Below are 19,751 nucleotides of genomic sequence, written 5' to 3'. Positions count from 1 at the left end.
ATCTAAATACTTCTTTGACAACTGCTGTCGTCCCTTCACCCTGAAGCGTCTTCCTCTTTCTTCCTTGCAGACGTTTTCCATATATTGAGTCATGACTTGAAATTAAAGGAAATGCAATGAGACAAGTCATCGTATCCTCCAGTTGACCATTTAGAAACTGCTGCTAAAAATGAAATCTTCTCAAGTGTTCTGCTGAACTCGTCTGACAAAACCATATGCTGGCCCTGGAGTGGACAACACGGGAGGGGATGAGTGGTCTGGGGAGTGTAACAACACACACACACACGCACACACACACACACACACACACACACACACACACACACACACACACAGCAATAAGTATCAAACTAGAAGTGTGTAGACCTCCACCTTGACTCATCCTACACCCTTACACCAAGTTTAATGAAAATTGAGGCCATTATTTTTCATAATTCTGCATTTCCAAAGAGACACAGTGAATCATTTGGATACAAAGTGTGTTTCCAGCGCAGGTAAACACCCTGCATTGCTTAAGACATTATGGGCTGTCTTTTTTTCTCCATAGTAACTGTACCCTGGCAACCAGTTAGAGTGCCAGTTATACTCATAGTACTCCAGACCTCTTTGGCTCCCTCACTTCCTCGCCTTCTCCATCACTCACCTCCTCTCTCTCCTCCCCATAGCTGTCCCTTTGTGTTTGTGTATTTGTGTGTCTGCATGTGACTCAGCTGCATCCTCAGCACCTATAGGACCTTCGGTCTCCACGGGGGAAGCTGCATCGCTGACACTGTGAGTGCTGTTGCTTTTATCAATTAATCTGATTGATAATTTAAAACTGTAAACTGTTTTATTGTTTTTTATCGGGAAAATAAGTTTCACAATTGAATTGCATTATGAAAACTGTCTGTGATTGATAGGGAATAAGAAATGCAAAAGGGCTGATTAGGTTTATTTCTCGTGTTTTATTCATTTTCCCTGGTAATATTTTGCATTCTTTTATGATTTTAATTTTCTTTTTCATTTATTTGAAACTGGAGGTTGGCAACAGCTAAATCTTGATTTCTATGTTATTTCACTGTTGACAGAAACCATGCTTTCTTGTTGCGAATGTTTTCTTATCACAACTTAATGTTTTCATCAGGCATTATCAGCTGTTTCTAAATTTACAAAAAAAAAGAAATGTGCGTTCTCCATTTATTGTTTCTTCTATTGGCTCATCAGGTTGAATCAGGGATTTGAGGCAGAATCTTTGCAGGTGTTTAAGAGAGGAGAGGGAGGTCAACATGGGCTCCAGCTCCTCCTCTTATGCCCCAAAAACCATTTACCTGGATGTGGAAGGGAAAGTGCAAAAGGTGGGTCTTGTTCAGGTGGAAATGCTGTACTTCTAATATCTATTTTTACCTGTTTGTAGATATAATGTGATGGAAATGTATTTGTCTGCTGTGTGAAATGGGCTGGGTTTTTACTAAAAGGTTAGACTTCTTTCTTTAGAGAAAAAAACCTTTTGCCAGCAAATAGTGTCATGTACTATTTAGGATTGGAAATGAATGGAAATACTTAAAGATTTAATAAGACTCTAAAATGTCACTGCAGACTATAAAGATTGTTCAAAACTGTTTCTCCAGTTTACACGTTGAAAATAATGGTTGATGGTGTCTAACTAATGCCTAACTAATGTAAATCAATTAATCAATGGTAATGGAATTAATATGGATTATTTTGTCAATACAATCCAAAATGTGTTTGAATGCATGCAGTTCTATATATTTAGTTATTACATTTTAAGATAACATTCATTTTAAAATGGATTTAATTACAAAATCAACCTTAATTATGGCAATTAAAAATGAATTTCTTATTTTGCCATCTTGACGCACGTAGCAAGTATTTCCAGCAGCTAACTCTGTTTGGGGGGAGGTTAGTTGGTGATGCAGAGCAGGTAGGCTTCCATTTGTTACTGACACAAGCAAACGCCTGTTGTTTACGGCAAACACAACAGAACACATTTCTGACCGCTTTCAGCTCTGTTGTATGATTGAAAATATGGATTATAAATTTTGTTCCTTATTTTTATGAAAGCAGAAATTACACTAAGGGCTAACATAAAATAAAAATACATCCATTCATCCATTATCCAAACTGCTTATCCTCATTAGGGTGGCGGGGATAAAAAAAATAATACATGTTTAATGTCATTTTTTATTTTGTAGTCATAAAACAGCAGAGCAAGAGCTTCGTGATCATCATGAGCAATGGTTTGAGGCTTGAGGTGCAGAGATACATGAAACACATGCTGATCTGGTGATGTGGAGTGCTTCAAGTAGAGCGCTGGCAATGACACATGTCTGCTCAAGGGCCTGAGTGTTTGTCTGCTACACCTGCTTCCTTCAAGATGTAGGATCACAGTTGTTGCACAGGCTTTATGTGCCCAGGCAGTCTTTGTTATCAACCCTGGACATGTCGTGCCAGGGAGAAATGTTCTAATCTCTATACATGTAATGTATGTCCCGTAAACTGGGCCGATTGAAGGACAGGAATGGCGCTATCTTCTACAGCTGCATGAACGCGCACACTCCAGCTGTCCTTTTCTTTCTTGACCTTATTCAACCATGCAGCGGGCAGACCCTCACTGTGTGATTCGCTTGTCTGAAAAAAAAAAACATGAAACTTGATAACCTTCCCACCCTGTAGGGACACTGAGGCCTTATATGAAATAAGTGCAGGTGTGCCTTTAACCATAGACACACTGTATTGGGTTTGTGCACGGCTGAAGGTTAGGTCTTCTAATATAATGTGACATGATAATAAGTAATACATACTTTAAAGTTCATCCTATGTAACAGCCTTCTCCCATTATTTCCATTATGTATAGAAGTAAAGAAAAACAATGAATAAAGTATCTCTCTCTCTCTCTCTCTCTCTCTCTCTCTCTCTCTCTCTCTCTCTCTCTCTCTCTCTCTCTCTCTCTCTCTATATATATATATATATATATATATATATATATATATATATATATATACATATATATATATATATATATATATATATACTTATATATATATATATATATATATATATATATATATATATATATATATATATATATATATATATATATATATATATACATATATATATATATATATATATCTCATTCAACAAAATGTGTTTCCCTCACAGGTGGTGTTCAGCGGGCACTGCAGCCCATGTGACATCAAGGAGCTTCTGTGTTCCTCATCTAACATTCCTAGGTTTGTTGTTTTGTTTGCAAATGTATTTCGTCACATGTAGAGTATTATCTGTGTCTCTGGGCATACTTGAAAACCTTAGAACTATACCATGAAACTGCACAATAATGTCATCCAACACAGAAAGATTAGTATGCAGTAAAGCAGCCACTTACATACGAGTACCTGCATGCAACAGACAGACATGAGCCATGCACATCAAAGTAGACAATACTAAGTTATATAAACAATCTTAATATTATCATCTCATTCAGTTGTATGCCTTAATTGAGGACAATAGATGTTTTAAACCATAGGTGTATGTTCTCCACTCTCTGGAGGAGGTTATGTATTGACACAGTGAATACATTTAGTTTTGTATACTTTCTAATAATATTCATATCAGACATGTGGATCTTTTATATTCATCTCTAATGTGATATTTAGCATCCCCGTAAAATATAGACAACATTAATTTATGAAATATTAGGAGAAATGAATGAAATAATTTCTACTTTTGTCATTTTCCCTCTAATCCTCTCACCACAGGAACACTGCCATCATGATGATGGACCCAGAAGGAGCCTTGGTCTCCATAGATCCCACCATGCCCACCAACTCTCCAAAGTAACATACCAGCATTAGCACAATTCAGGGGCCAACTATATTTACACAACTAACTTAATAACCGTGTGCTGAAATTGCTCCATCAACTTTGCAATAGCAAAAAAAAATACAAAGAAATGGTCAAACTGATTTAGGAATAATAATCCTGTGGTTTCCTCGCAGCTCTCTGTACAAAGTCATCCCTCTGTCTACTGGTCAAATTGGAGGTACAGCTGTGACATCTTTATTTTCCTTTCACTCTCACTGACACATACAGTCATGCATCAAAAACACATCCACTGTGAAAGTAATAATAAGCCTGAAAATATCAATCGTGACAATGTAGTTGCTTTTATGATGATTTATCAGAAGTGTATTTATGTCTGCAGATAAGGAGGACATGTTTCAGAACGTGTTGTCCCAGGTGGCTGATCAGTTCAGCAGGTAACGCCTCAGTTCCTCATGTTGTGTTGTGGCCGAAGCCCACCTTCACACATACCTCACACACATTTCATTCAAGTTTTATTTTATCATTGTTACCAATAAATTATGTGAAATCTGTGTCATCCTTTCATCATTTCCCCTTCTTTCCCCTTTACAGAGCCTTTCGCATTAACGAGTTGAAGACTGAGGTCACCAACAGGCTAGCAATGCTAGAGAAGAGAGTCGAACGTAAGTGGTTGATTTTAGAGAGTTTAAATGAAATGATCCCGCAGAAAATCCCCAATAATGCAATATTTCCTGTCATCTTGTTTCAGTGGAGGGCTTGAAGGTGGTGGAGATTGAGAAGTGTAAAAATGATCTGAAAAAGCTACGAGATGAGATGGCGTCAAGAGGTGGTGGCAGGTGAAGTAGTAGGAAGTTAGACATTACATCTTACAGGTGTCAACAGAAAACAAATTACGTCAAATGTATCTTTTGGGATTTCTTTCCTTTTAACATCAGAGTAAACTGTCCATGCAAATACAACTTTGACGATGGGAAGAAGGTCACTCCGAGACGAGATGTCCCCAATTATCCAAAAGTATGTCCACTGGGATAATCGCTTCAACTCCTATTATAAAAAGCTTCATGAATATTTACAGCCTCTTTTGAAGTTCTGATGGACTTGTTTATCTGGTATACACAGTACACACTGTCTCAGGAGACTGTTGAGGCCCTCAAGAAGCCAACATTCGATGTCTGGCACTGGGAACATAACGAGGTTTGTGGACTCTGCCGCTTCATAACTCAATCAAACATTTCCATTCCATGTTATCCAAGTGACTGATGTTTGAACGTCTGTTCTCTTCCTTTGTGGCTGCAGATGCTAAGTTGTTTGGAGTACATGTACCATGACTTGGGACTGGTGAAGGAATTCAACATGAACCCCATCACACTCAAACGCTGGCTGGTACAGTTAGAGCAGTAAAGGACAACCAAGCACATGGATATACTGTATTCTGCCATGCACATGGTGCAGATTCCAAACAAGCTTTGACTTAGAAGGCAGATGTGTTGCTAAGAGTAATAGCAGTGTCCTTACACAGATAACAAAATCACTTTTAAATTATACAAAGCTGGAAATACTTGATTTAAGATTCTGCAGTTAGTGGCTGAATAATTAATCATCTTGTCTTCCAGTTGGCCATCCAGGAGAACTACCGTTGTAATCCTTTCCACAACTTTCGCCATTGCTTTTGCGTTAGTCAGATGATGTATGGCATGATAAACCTCTGCAACATACAGGTATGGTGCATGTTCATGTGTGTTCATGATAAGTTTAAGTTCTGAACAATTGAGAAAGTCGTTTTTACTTTGAAATACCATCAAATTCATTTAACAGCCATTTTGCCATTTTGATGACCATTTCCAATAACTTTTATTTGCACTGTTGTCCAGGATAAGATGACTCTCACAGATATGGGTATTCTAATGACAGCTGCAGTGTGCCATGACCTGGACCACCCTGGCTACAACAACACGTAAGACTCACTATTCTGTATGAAGGTGTGTTAACAGATATAACCCTGCAGATGCCCATTGACCCCATTATGTTTTGACATCCTCTGCACAACACTGTTGTCAATGAACTGTGAAACTAGTTCAGCATGGAGAGAGTCCAGGTATGACAACAGGATGATTCAGATTAGAGGGTTGTTTTTGGTCTGGGTTTTTGGCAGGCGAGGATCTCTCTTATCTAGGAAGCTTCATTGCGATATGCTACCACTCTATCTATTCACCCATGTCATCCATCCATCAGGTACCAAATCAATGCCCGCACAGAGCTGGCAGTTCGCTATAACGACATATCTCCCCTGGAAAACCATCACTGTGCAGTGGCCTTCCAGATCCTCTCTCTTCCTGAGTGCAATATCTTTGCAAATGTGGATCCTGAGGCATTCAAGCAGATTCGACAGGTGAGACGTAAATTCAAGACAAGCATGCTGAGCTTTATCTTAATCATACATAATCTTTGCACATATTTACATATTATTCTGAGGACCATTTTGACTTTAAATGTGAGTAAGTGTTGCGCAAACTGACTTTTGGTTTTATATTTCAAGGCAATTATCACCCTCATTCTGGCCACCGACATGGCCAGACATGGGGAGATCCTAGAATCCTTTAAGCAAAAAGTGGACAGCTTTGACTTCGCCAATGAAGAGCATGTGACATGTGTATGTATACAAGATCATGTTGCATCGCCACTTGACATCAGCTGTTAAAGACGTCAACATAAGCAGGCCTTCATCTGTTGAGCGTGCTGTGGATTGTATGAGTGTCATTTTATAAAAGTAGTCACATAAACACAGTTGATGCAGTATGTGTGTTGATGATGTACAGGCTTCTTTATCCTGTGTTTTGTGTTGTGTGTATTTTCCTACATGTACGTGTGCTTTCAGCTGAAGATGGTTTTGATAAAGTGTTGCGACATTTCCAACGAAGTGAGGCCAACTGAAGTCGCTGAGCCATGGGTAGACTGCTTATTGGAGGAGTACTTCATGCAGGTGACCTCAGGCGAAGCATTCTGAAATCCATTATCTAAACCAATCAAGATGAAGGAAGATTGCAGTTCATTGTGATCAATAGCTAAATGACTTTATTTCCACTGATGTGCCTCCCAGAGTGACAGGGAGAAGACTGAGGGTCTCCCTGTGGCTCCCTTCATGGACAGAGATAAAGTCACCAAACCCACCGCTCAGATCGGATTCATCAAGTTTGTCCTCATCCCAATGTTTGAGACTGTCATGAAGGTAGGACAATGTGTGTGTATACAGATGTGTTTTTTTTTTTTACCAATACACACACTGATTATTAATGAATGCTCTTACTGGCGCGTCCAACAGCTTTTTCCTCAGATTGAGGAGATCATGGTTCAACCTTTGAGAGACTCGCGTGACCACTACGAGGAGCTGAAACAGATTGATGATGCCATGACAGAGGTAGAACCTATACTATTGTATTTTATCTGTCTATCTATCGGCACAATCAAGCTTTGTTCAAACCCACAAATCTTTTTGTTTTACTGTTTTCAAAGCATGTCCACCATACTTCACCTTTTAATAGTAACCTGACACTCTGTGACAAAGAGTGAGTAAGTTGAAGGGGGCGCTGATTGGAAGTGTTTCTGTTTGGAAGAGATGTTTCACAATGTGAAAACCTTCTGAGAAAAAATAATTGAAAGGAATAGTTTGATATTTTTTCATCTATTGAGATTTAATGAGAAGAATGCCCCCTCTCCAACAACTGTTAACCAGCAGCTGGTTAGCTTAGCTTAGCAGAAAATGGGCCCTCTGAGGTGTTAACAAAAGTCCGCCAACCAGAACTTCTGAAGCTAAATTATAGACGTACAAAAACACAATGTTATGGGGGGCAGTGTACCAGACTATTTCTTGGCTTTGAACAGTTGCAGGCCAGTCAAATTAAGTAAATTGTCTTTAAACATGCATGAATTACAGGCAAAAAATACATTTCTGCATCACCTCAAACATGTTGTGCCTGTGTGGCATACCAAAACACATTAACAAGACTAGTAGTGTGCATACCAAAGTACACAGCTCGTTTTGCCTTCAAGGTACTTACAGTAAGCAGCGTGTATGCGGTTGAAACAATGGCGGAAACACTTGTTTCCTGCTGTGAGAGGAAAATATGGAGAGAAAAAAATCCAATCTAATTATCAGTTATACAGTTTGTGTTACATGGGTGGGGTTACACATACACACACATCAAACTACTTGCTAACATAAAGGTGTGTCTTTTGTTCAATGAGGCACAGAAGAAAAAAACTGAAAATATGTCATTAGGCGGGAAGAAGAAGTAAGCTCTGCAATGAGTGAGTGCTGTGGTATCTGTGTAAGTAAAAGCAACTGACTCCTTGGTTTTGCTTTAGTTGTTAGCGTTAGTCTCATGAGTGCACTCTGTCTCTGCCTCTCTCTGGCATCTCTGCACATCAACTCTCCTCTCTAGTGAACTCTACAAAAGCCACACCTTTACGAATGTGCAGCACTTGCATCACTATGGATTTACCTTTTAATTTAGCAAAAGTTCATATAAATTTACCCACAAAAGGACAACCAAGGTGGTGATCTTATTTAGTTGGCTGAAACTAAATTGGCTAAGCTTAAGAGAAATTCTTAGACAGTGCTCGGGTCTTGGCTATGTAGAAGTCAATCCGCCTTGAAAGAAAAGAGAGAAAGAAAAATTCAACAGCCTACAACAAAGAAACATGAGCATCTTTTTGATTTTCTTTGATTTTAGTAATGTCATGTCAGAATTTGACATCATTCATTTTGCTGTTGTCTCAGCTGGAAACATAGTGATGAAATTGCCACTCATTTGTTTGTTTTTTCTTTAACACCATGTTACCTTTTGTTACCTACAATGACAAGAAACAACATGTTCTGCTTATGAAATGAAACTGCAACCCTCTTTTCTGTCGATAACCACCCAAACGTTAGTCAGGCATGGCTTGCGCTGATCTAGGTACAGCTCTTTTTCAGTGAGTTCTCTTCTAAACCTAGATTTACTAGCGTCCCACTGCAGAGCTACAGATACAGTTACCTCCGTGGCTGGGACCCATCTCCATCACCAGAACCCATGGTGGAAAATCCATAAATTACATTTGTATTGTTTTATGGCGCTTATTGTTAATAAATAAAGTAGTCTACTGAGCATAATATTTAACACATTGTATCATGTCCATGCACTGATGGAATGTAACGTGTAAGTACATTTAATTAAGTCTAATTTTGTCATACTTATAAACCTACTTATTTCAATTTTATGCAACTTTATACATCTACTCCATTACATTTCAGAGGTAAATATTGTACCTTTCACTCCACTTCCTTTGTTTGAAATATAAACTTACTAGTTACTTTTTACTTTTTAAAACACATGCTTATATTATATGATTCAGTAGCCTAATATGAAAATGCTCGTATGTGTATTTGTTAGTAATTTAAACAAAATAAATTATTATTATTATTAATATAGCACTATAAGGAGCCATTCTGCATACTGTGAACTTTAAATACTTTAAGTACATTACGCTGATACTACTTCTGTACCAAAGTAACATTTTGAATTCATGACTTTTACTGGTTGTTGTTTTTTTCAAACTGCTGTATTTCTACTTTTACTTAAGTAAAATAAAGTACTTATTCCGTCCATTGCATCGCGCCATTACCACACAACCGAGAGCAATGACACAAAGGTAAAAGTGCTAATGTCGTTAGCAAACTAACGTCGCCTAATCATTTCAGCGTTTAACATTACGGTTGTTGCAAGTTATTTGCATCCTAATGTTGCATAACCTAACTTTCAAGGTACAGTTATTGCAACATAATATATCTTGGGTTGGTCATCTTGAGAAACTAGCAAGAGTAAGCTTGATTTTTAAAATTATCCAACCAAAAAACCCTGCTCTGTGTTGCCAACTCTTCTCTAAAGAAAGTGGCTAGCAGTACTAGCTGCTACTAATGAACGCTTGCTAACGCCTTGATGTTCATCTCTGGCTGCACAATTTCAGACATTCTCCGAGCTTGGAACAGGAAATGGTCTGACGGGGAGCCTGGAGCTCTGCAGCTAGACCCTTTCTCCCTAGTTTTGATTTCATCTTAACATCCTGCTGTTTTTTTATACCTCCTAATCTAAGTTCTTTTTTTATTGCAGGGGTCTTCTTTTGTGATCAAACTCAGGAAAGACTTGTAAACTTGTAAAACATGGGATTGAGGCCTCGGAGAAGACGTTCTGGTCTGCGTTGTGAAGATGACAGATGGATCAGGATCAGAATGGAGAGAAAAGAGATGGTTTGGCTACATACTGAACTAAATTGAGGAGTCAAGGTGGCATATCTTGAACTTTGACTTTGACTTTAGCACTGGATGTAACAGGGAGGGACCTCTCCGTATATATATATGGTTTTTATGTTCTCTCTACTCTTTTATATTTCATAGTGTTCAAGAGTTTGAAGGACCAATGTCTCCAAAAACAAACCTATTTAAATATTCTCCACCACACATTTTACAATTACAGTTTTGACTGCAGAATTGGACTCATGGAAAGTATTTTCCACGAACAATAATTGATCATTATGTTTTTTTCCAGTAGAAGAATAAAATGCACCAAAGTAGGATGTTTTCACCTCAATGTAGCAATATGTTTTTGATTGATATGGTGCACTGAGTGTTTTCCAAAGAAAGATGCAGCTTTGCTTTTATGTTCACTTCCAATGTGCAGTTCATTTAACCATCACGTCTTTGTGTTCTCTTACTTTAATCAACGCTGTTATCGACACTGTTCAATAAAATCAAGCCACACAAGGTCCAAGGTTTTACACACATTTCCTGTAAAAACGTTTTTGATATCTCGCAATGGATGTAACACTGTGTTTTGCATGTCTGTTCATCTGTCACACTCTGAGTCTTCAAAGACAGTTCGACAACACACAAGTCAAACGATCTTTAGAGTGTTTCTATAGTAACTCAGTCACTTCATTTAAGAGAAAATATTTTAAAACTACAAATGTTGACCAAGGTTTGTTTGAGAAAAGCTTTAAAAAACAACCAATAAGCCTGATATGAACCTTACAATGATCACATAGAATGAAGCGAGGCATTGGTAAAAGTGACCTGCTGACTGCGTTGTATCCACATGACTTGTTAGATATTAGGAGAAAAGCGGGAAAACTCCTTCCAGCCCTTGGAAGTAGTTTGACATAACTATCTCAACTAACCATCTCTGGCAGTCATATTACACTTGTAAACATCTCCATTACAAGGCCATTATGAAGACCATGTGATACACAGATCCAATCCGTCTTGAGTTTGGATTGTTTTTCATATCACTGCAGATTCCTGACACGTGCTGTCGATTCCATAACAAACCACAGCAAGTGCCTATTTAGATCATTGTGGTCATGTTTCGCTTGCAATTATTGGATTCATTTAATTATTATCTTCACCGAAAAACAATCCTTATTTTTGTCATGTCGCATAACAATCACACTACTTCTCCCCTTTGACACCCACATGGACGACTGCATGATCTTAACACACCTTCTCTGCTCATCATCTGAGATGAAATACATTTTATTGCTGCGTGTTAGACTTGAGGGCTAGAAATGTGTTGAAATATGAGCAGTTGTCCAATGTGTACCACCCAAAGGTGCCACTTATCTCAGCCCGAACCACACCCCTTCCTCTCTCCACAGCTTCACTTCAAGCAGTATCAGATCTGGGTGGTTTCCTCTAGCTATTCCACGGTGTTTTTATTACCCTGCATTTTTAGCAATATATTGGCAATAACTCCAGAGTGATTATTTCCTCCCGTCTTCCTACCACACATACAGTGAATACCACCTGCATAGCTCTAATGACATCATTAATAATACAGAGTAATGAATGAAACAATGAGAATGAGACTTTATTTGTGCTGCATATTTCTTTCTTTTTTTAGGTTTGTTTGTGCATTCCAAAATCAAGTAGGAGAATTGATCAACTTCAATTCCACTCCTCTAGTCTGTTGTTTAGATTGATTAAACTATTTATTGACATGTTGATGGCCCGATGGTTCTTTTGATTGAACGTGACCTTTCGTGTGCATACCGCTGCAATCCCACTTGTAAGTTGATGATCTCGAGCAATAAAAATGAAAAAAGAAAACATTGGACTGTATGTTTGTGTTGCTGTTGGAATGAGAGAAAGTAAGTAAACATATTTGAGTGTGAGTATTGTTTGAATGAGTGTAATTACGCACCACCTGCTTCCCCAGCGTGACAGAGTGTATTGACATTTCCCTGCAGGAATGCTCTGATCAAACAACTTACCGTCTTATCACACAATGGTACTGCACAGCACTGTGCCGCATGGGCAATGATTAAAGAGTTTCTTTGGGACAAGTTGAGACAATGTGCACTACTTTCATTATATATGAGTGCAGAAAGCTTTTTTCACTCTTAATTATGATCTTCTTTCAAAGAGTGTGAAAAAAGGGTTCTCAGCATGCAGATTTCTTTCGTGTGTACCCCCAACGCTCATGATCTCTTCACATTTCAGTCCACCAAAAGATGAATGACCCAACTTGAGCGTCCACCCATCCTGCTCACTTGTCATCCAGTAGACTGTTAGATGTTTTCATCAGAGTAAAGCTAATTATAGCGGCTGATATCTAAAACCCTTTTGTCATTCTCTTTGCCTAAAGGCTGGGTGTTACATCATGTTTAACTGCCACAATACTTCAATGGGCCCGTTTGATGATGGAAAAGTGGGTACGGTATCTATTACAAATGCACCTCGATGGCGGTTTAATGAGTGTTTAATTTTTCTTTCAGTGAGCTTGCACGATAGTGGACCTTAGCGTGCAAAGGAAGACGAGGAAGATATTTGATCAGGGATTTGTGACATTAGCAGCATACATGTTACAGCAACATTAATTAAAAACATTTAGACTTTTTATCACCCACCAAAGTTCATTTTTATACCAGCAAAACTAAAATGTGTCATAATTCATATTTAAATGTTGTTATAGCCTCAGGTCTCGTTTTTCTTTAATCAGGATTTCTTTACAAACTTTGCGCGTGGTCGTGTATTTTGACGCATTGGGGAAGTTTGGTGCAGTCTGGGTGTTACTTTCCTCCCATTCATCTCAGCATTGTAGGGTCTGTTTTGACCCTACCACTTGAGGGCAACAAAGATTTTTTTTAAATCCTTCACATAGTGTCTTTAATTGTCAGTATTTGTCAAATGTCCTTCATTCTTTTTAGCCAACAGATCATTTAAACCATTTTAAGTCCTTCCATATAGCTGTATTGCTGTTGATCAGGTGAGAAAAGGCCGGTGATAGAGGTATTCAGGAATAGAAATCAAAACTGTTATTGCCTTATGCATATGTTTTGGCCTGGCCACAGTAGTTATGTGTATACAGTTCAGTAATAACAATGGAAATGGAACGTGCAGACGAAATGCAATCCCTTTTTCTCATTTATTCCATTCAAAACTTACCTTGGAACCTTTTCTGTAAAGCAAGTTTTCCCTTTAGGTGTGTTCTGTATTTTCTCATCAGAGTAAATAGATTTTCAAGTAAAGACGTTGGACCAAAACTAGGAAAATGACATTCTCTATTTATTTTGTTCTTCTTTTCTTCCTCAAGACTTTCCCAGACGCACTGTGGAGAATTCCTCCCAGCATGCTGTCTTCAAGGGGTTACGGTAAAATGACGTGTGTGTGTGTGTGTGTGTGTGTGTGTGTGGCTTTTTTTTTTTTAAAATTTGCAGCAGGAAGCCGTGAATGATCTATGGCCTTGTTTCATGTGAAACTGGTTAAAATACAGCACACATGCCGATGACTCAAGTCTGACTGTACCACCACCTAGTTGTTTTACTACCTCAATGTGCATTAATCTGTTCTTCATTATGAAGTTTTTCCAGTTTTTCACAGGAAATCTGAACGAACTGAATGTATAAGCTGTAGGAATCTCATCCAAGTCAATGTAAACACACGCAACTCTCTGTTTATCTTTGGTCGGGCCACAGATTAGACAGTGGCGTTGGTCAGAGGAATGAGTCAGCCACACCGGCTTTTCTTTGCTGACCAGACAACAGTGAAGCCCAGGCCTGTTTCATGTAAACAAACATGCACACAGACAAAGAAGTCACGCTTATGGGAGAAAGGCAGTTAAAATCCCCAGTGATGTCACATCCGCCTGACTCTCACATTCACAAGAATGCCCAGCTCCTTGTTTGGACTGTGAGGACACAAGCGAGATTTACTGAAGACAGTTACATCCCCAACAAGAATGACAAGAAGTCAAAGGTCAGAACTGAGAGTTAACCCTAAATTCTTGTCCTGCATTTTTGTGTCAGAGACTGCTTAGTGGCAGAGAAAAACAAAGAACAGTGTCAGAAAATCACAGCACCATAACACAATAGTTTTTCTTATCGTTCTCTCATAGAAAACACTTCAACTGTTGCAGCGACTGTACCTTTATTCAACCCTCCCTCTTTCATGTTCTTCTGAATGTGTCTGGTTAAGTTTAATAACTCAATCGAAAGTCTTACAAGCAAAACTTCTTTTTTACAAGGTAAGTATACCTCACACACTCAGCCCGAGGGCTTTGAGAAACATTTACTACACACTGTTCCAATCTGTCTTGAATTGAATTCCTTTTTTTACTTTTAGGTGATTGTAGGGTTTTACTTTTAAGCGAGTAAACATTGAAAGATCTGATTTTTCAACGAGCTGTACACAAGCTAAGTAATAATTTCCTGCATATCGCTATTGTGTAGTTTGTATCCTGGTCTTTCTCAGGCTTGACACCGACGAGCAACTTCTGCTCTGATGATAAATGTCACAGAAGTGCTCAACCTGAGACTGGATGCTCTGTTTTTCTGTACATTTTTGGTGAGTAATAATGCAGGAGCCTGCACTTTATATCGATTTTGTATTGATTACAAAGATCATTCATATTCTATCAACCAAATATACCTAAAATATCCGCTAAATTGTAGTTATTTTTCCGGAGAGAAATTGGAACAGATTGTCGGGCACTGGTTTGAGAAATATATATGAAAAGCATGCAAACAACACAGGGATTGGGACATGGCTGGTGGGACACTTGTAGGAAACATTCCACTTTAACTCTTGTACAACAAAATATTGCACATACAATCCCTGTGGTTATTTATTCATGCTTTGACATGTTGTATGTGTTGAAACAGGAACAAGCATCTTATGTTCACCATGTACAGTGTTTTTTGTTGTTGTTTTGTTTCATTACTCTCTGCACATAAAAGACACATACTTAATGTTTCCCCTAATTTGAAATTTACAACCTTCCAAAAACAGACATTTTACTGGTTTGCTGTTTTTTCACGACCGAGGCAGTTCAATTAGGAGTTCCCCAGTCAAATACAGCACCGGCCAACCAGAAATGAATGATGTGGATTCAACAATATAATCAGATCAAGGAGCTTATAGTATGATAAATAATTACAACTTTGTTGAACAAATAATACTGTTATGGAGCTTTGTTTGGCCATCATTTGTATATTTGTTTATCAGATTTCTTTTGTTCCACAAACATTTACTCAGCATGTCAAGTTACTCAGTGAGTCCAGTCTGGCAGCCGACAGTTGAAAATGCTAATCCTAGCAGATGAGAGAGGTCTGTAGTTTGCTGAAGGAGAGGCCCGCTCCAGTTTGTTTACAGCGTGATAATCAGAGGCAGGCATCTTGATTGTGTGCTGGCAGAATATCAGCTGCCGTGCGCTGACTGCCGAGCTACATGGCAATTACTCTGGCCTCTTATCTGTATGGAAACATATATGTAGCCGAAAGCATCTGAGCATTCTTACTTACTTGCACTCAGCAGAGCCACACGCTGCTGTTTCTGGTATTATAGTTTTCTCTCAGTTTGTGTTTGATAGTTTCAAGCCCATGTAGTGTTGTGTTGACAGTCAGACAGACTCAGAGTCACTCACAGTCCAGTCGAGTTCAGTCCTGCTGCTTAGCTATATTGGCTCGGACTGGCTGGCTCACTCTTCTTCCTGATTGGGTTGAATCCATTCCCCTGAACCGTGGTTCTTCTTGCTGCTCACCCCTCCACTATTTGTATAGAAGGAGATCGCCATGTGTCTCCTTTAAAACATATGAATCTACTTCTTCTCACCTGAGAGCATGCAATGACGTAATGCAGGCCTGGATAATATTCCAATGATGATATTATTTTTGTGGAAAAGGCCTTAAGCATGTAAGGGATACCATCTTAGTATTTTGGGTGATATTGGTATGATAATTTAATTAGATGTCACCCTTCACTTATGGACAATAGTGGGGAAATCCAACATGAAGTTCTTCCCACAAGATATAGTGTTAAATTGGTAAGGAAACTTTGTTTAGTGAGTCACCTTTAAATGGCTCCCAACCAACATTATTAAATGCCCCCCACGGAGAATTAACAGTCATTTATATAACTCCAGCAGGACAATAGTTTGATTAATTAAATAGACCTGCTCTGTATTCTGAACAGATGTTTTCTGAGTCACGTGCTTCCTCGGAACCAAGAAATGGATCAACACCATTTCGGGAGAGTTGCAAGATATTCTCGGCCAAGGATCATCTACATTGAAACTCCACATCTTTATATGTTTTTAGGATTTATTCTTAGTTCCGTTAAGGGCTCCCGACAATGGAAGTATTCATGTTTGTAAAGGACACAAATGGTAGCCACATACACACACACACACACACACACACACACACACACACACACACACACACACACACACACACACACGTACACACACACTCACACAGCTTGTGTTCTATAGTGACTGCAAATGCGCATACAATAGATGCTCAAGATGTTGTATATGACTTCTCTCTGAAGAAAGCATGAGATAGCTGCACCTCAATATTAGATCACAGCTTTGACCTCCCATTATGTGGAAAGATAAATGATATGTTCCTACGCCTGTGTTTAAAGTGGGATTGTCTTTCATCGTGCTGGGACTCTGCCAGGAAAGACTCACTGTGGGGTTTAATGCTCTGAGCTATAAGCCCAAACGTGTTTATTTATTTTCACAATTCAAAAGAACCTTTTTTCCTCCTTCTGTATCTCCACCTCTCTCTCTCTCTCTCTCTCTCTCTCTCTCTCTCTCTCTCTCTCTGTCATTAGCTTTACAGGAATTCCCATGGAATTCTTTTATGGTATAAATGATTGTGTGTAATGCGATGCTTTTTCTTGGAGACGCAGGGGTTAAAAGATCCCTCCTCTGTTTTCCCTTTGAACTGTTCCCCCGCTAGTGTTGACACAGGAACATCTGGATGCTACTCTGGCAGTGAGTAATTGATGTTGACTCAATAGACAGCATACATATCTTTGTGTACTTGAGATTATGCCAAATATAAAACAAAATTGACAGATTCATATTCGTTACTTGAGTAAAAGTAGCAATGTGTAGCTTGTTAGTATTATTAGCAAATTGTAATGTAACTACAATGCAAAAGAAATGTGTGTTGTACTCCTATATATTATATAGGCTTATTTACTGTTGAGGAGATTGATCTATAACTGTGGATTATGTTTTATAAACCCATCACAAATTCCATGTAACATCTCAATCTGTCAAGCAGCAACTATCAATGTGGGGGAGTAAATATGTTGTTGTAAATGACTCATGATTATTGTTATACATTCATCTATTTATCTTTTAACAGACACTGAGGGGTTAGGAACCGTGCTATATGTTCTTATCTAACTGTATTCTCTTTTCCTCCATGCGAGCCTGCGCTCCAAAAGGGTTCCTGTGGCCCCAGAGCCCCACATGTGAAAGGGGATACCTCCTGCTGTACTGTGCCGACAGCAGGGAGCTCAGACAGCAACTGGCTGCTGCTCCGGCACACTGGAGGCCAAGCCGTGAGTGGGAGGACAAGAAGATAAGTAAATATCATCAGAGAACGGGAAAGCAGCTTGATTTCAGCACCCGCAGTCCTTGTGTAAATACTGTACATATTTTTAAAGAGCGCACACACACACACACACACACACATACACACACACACACACACACACACACACACACACACACACACACACACACACACACACACACACACTCCTGGCAGGTAAGATCAGTGAGATCAACAGAACTTGGCTCTCCCCCACTGGCTGCCCTGTGCAGAGGTGAAACATCATCAGCTTGTTGGTTTTGGAAGTTTTCTGATTAACTCTGAATACTTTCTTTAAGCAAACCATCGTGAAGGAAAATATTGTGCATTCTCAGCGAGTATCAAGGGTATTACTGCTCGGCTGCATGTGATGGCGATCAAACCACAATGCAAATCTTGTCTTTCTTTATCTGGAGTTTTTCAAGCCCTTCTATGAAAGCAAATTGGTCCAGTTTGGGAATATGCTGTTAACTTGTGCGTCTTCATTTATCCAAAATACAACAAACCTGATGAGATGCACAGTAGTCAAGGCTACACACACATAAACACACACACACACAACTTGAATTTAATAATAAAACCCTGGTTGGTCGAGTATCTCACAAAAAAAAGCACAAGTTGCCCACATCAATGGGTAGAAATACGTCACATTTCTTACAGCAGCTATTAAAGTGTGTGTGGGTGTGTGAAGTTAAGGATAATGTTTTAAACTGTCGTACGAGCTACACTGTTGTTGATTTAATTAAAGCTTCTAATTTGGTGCTGCTTTCCAAGTGTAAATGTAATATCCGTTATATATTACATCATCTGATCGTATTCTTACAGTACTAACTGATTCATTTGTTATTTCTACAAAGCCTACTGTTTCACAGTAAATGGAGCCAGAATGCTCTTTAAGAAAATCTAAATGCATATTAAAATGTAAAAAACAACAACATAAAATACACGTGACTCTTTATCTACACTCGGAATTAAATCAATCCATTTGCTTTGGCAAAACCACTTTACTTCCCAAGTTTAGAAAACATGTTAAAATTACACGCGTTCAGATAACGACAGTTGTGCAGCTGTGTTGTTAAAACGAAAAAGCAAAAGCATCAGAGAGTCTGCAGGAGACTGACCAAGCAAGACTGTCCTGTCTATTTCACAGGTATTGCCTTTAGGAATGCAAACAGCTTCTTTTCAGCTCGAACACTTCAGAGAATATTCTAGAGCATTGCAAAACTGTGATACAATTGCGTTACGAGTGAAAGAAATATGATGACATTTAAATTATATTCTATCCTCGTGTAATGGTATACGTATATGTTCAAATATATGAGTGTTTGGGTGGTTTCCCCTTTTGCTTCTTCTCAACAAAATGAAGCATACATCTCATTTTGGCCAACAGTTTTAAACAAGTCAAGTGAGGTGAAGGCCCTGACGTGGTTGCTCCTCATTGTGTCCATAATTACTGTGGGACAACGCAACTGCTAGTTAATCATAAACACACTCTGTACACTGTAGCTTGTGACTGTCTCTGCTACCTGCGTGAGTCACTGCACGCAAACAGTCTCCCAGAGCTCCTGAACTTTGGACCTCTCTGTGTGGGAGGATACAGGAAGTCCACGGTGAAGCAAGTGCAACAAGCAAGCACATGATTTGTAATTAAGCCCTAAAATTGTTGGATGCCGCAACATTTACATGTTGACTGACAACGATTGGTCGCGATGTTCGGTCCAATCAAACTGTTCTCGGCCCAAACTTCTTCTGCTTTTTAAGCGCTCTAACTAAGATGTAGCCTGAGACTCCGCCACAAAGGGGTGTGTTTGCCTGACCTGCACTCCTCCAGTCTATCAGGGTCCAGGGCCCCGTTTGGTTTGCCAGGCTAACAATGTTTGCTCTGCTTTACAGCCTCTCTGTTTGCTTTCCCCTTCACTGGAGCATCCACCTCTTGGTCTCAGCAGCACTCAAGTCCTGCCACATTCAGGGGTCACCAGCCCGGGGCTCAGCCCACCCAGAATGCA

General features: G+C 39.1%; 1 protein-coding gene across 3 annotated transcripts; it reads left to right on the top strand.

The window, feature by feature from the left end:
- Nucleotides 1-612: 612 nt before the first annotated feature.
- On the top strand, nucleotides 613-11,935 carry pde9ac (phosphodiesterase 9ac). 3 transcript variants are annotated; one of them, XM_068585144.1, is made up of 20 exons: nucleotides 613-771; nucleotides 1,204-1,334; nucleotides 3,163-3,233; nucleotides 3,759-3,836; nucleotides 3,999-4,042; nucleotides 4,205-4,259; nucleotides 4,417-4,487; nucleotides 4,574-4,661; nucleotides 4,761-4,839; nucleotides 4,945-5,019; nucleotides 5,122-5,208; nucleotides 5,439-5,543; nucleotides 5,697-5,779; nucleotides 6,058-6,214; nucleotides 6,362-6,475; nucleotides 6,701-6,805; nucleotides 6,923-7,051; nucleotides 7,145-7,240; nucleotides 8,074-8,150; nucleotides 9,972-11,935. In XM_068585144.1, the coding sequence occupies exons 2-19, from the start codon at nucleotides 1,266-1,268 to the stop codon at nucleotides 8,116-8,118; spliced, it is 1,551 nt and encodes a 516-aa protein (XP_068441245.1). In that variant the 5' UTR covers nucleotides 613-771; nucleotides 1,204-1,265; the 3' UTR covers nucleotides 8,119-8,150; nucleotides 9,972-11,935. The 3 variants fall into 3 exon arrangements, with proteins under 3 accessions (XP_068441245.1, XP_068441244.1, XP_068441246.1); XM_068585143.1 differs by having other exon boundaries at nucleotides 8,068-8,150; XM_068585145.1 differs by lacking the exon at nucleotides 8,074-8,150.
- The last annotated feature ends 7,816 nt before the right edge of the window (nucleotides 11,936-19,751 follow it).

Source organism: Clinocottus analis, unplaced genomic scaffold, assembly GCF_023055335.1.
Source record: "Clinocottus analis isolate CAN_PGR_092001 unplaced genomic scaffold, fCliAna1.0.p SCAF_2, whole genome shotgun sequence".
Lineage (NCBI taxonomy): Eukaryota > Metazoa > Chordata > Actinopteri > Perciformes > Cottidae > Clinocottus > Clinocottus analis.
The sequence above is the reverse complement of the archived record's forward strand: the minus strand, read 5'-3'. Positions and strand labels throughout refer to the sequence as shown.

Bases quoted from the DNA above. Each gene is read 5' to 3' on its own strand.
- pde9ac (XM_068585143.1), top strand. From the start codon at position 1,266: ATGGGCTCCAGCTCCTCCTCTTATGCCCCAAAAACCATTTACCTGGAT. The intron at 3,234-3,758 runs GTTTGTTGTTTT...CTCTCACCACAG, and splicing joins TCCTCATCTAACATTCCTAG to GAACACTGCCATCATGATGA. The intron at 4,488-4,573 runs GTAAGTGGTTGA...ATCTTGTTTCAG, and splicing joins GCTAGAGAAGAGAGTCGAAC to TGGAGGGCTTGAAGGTGGTG.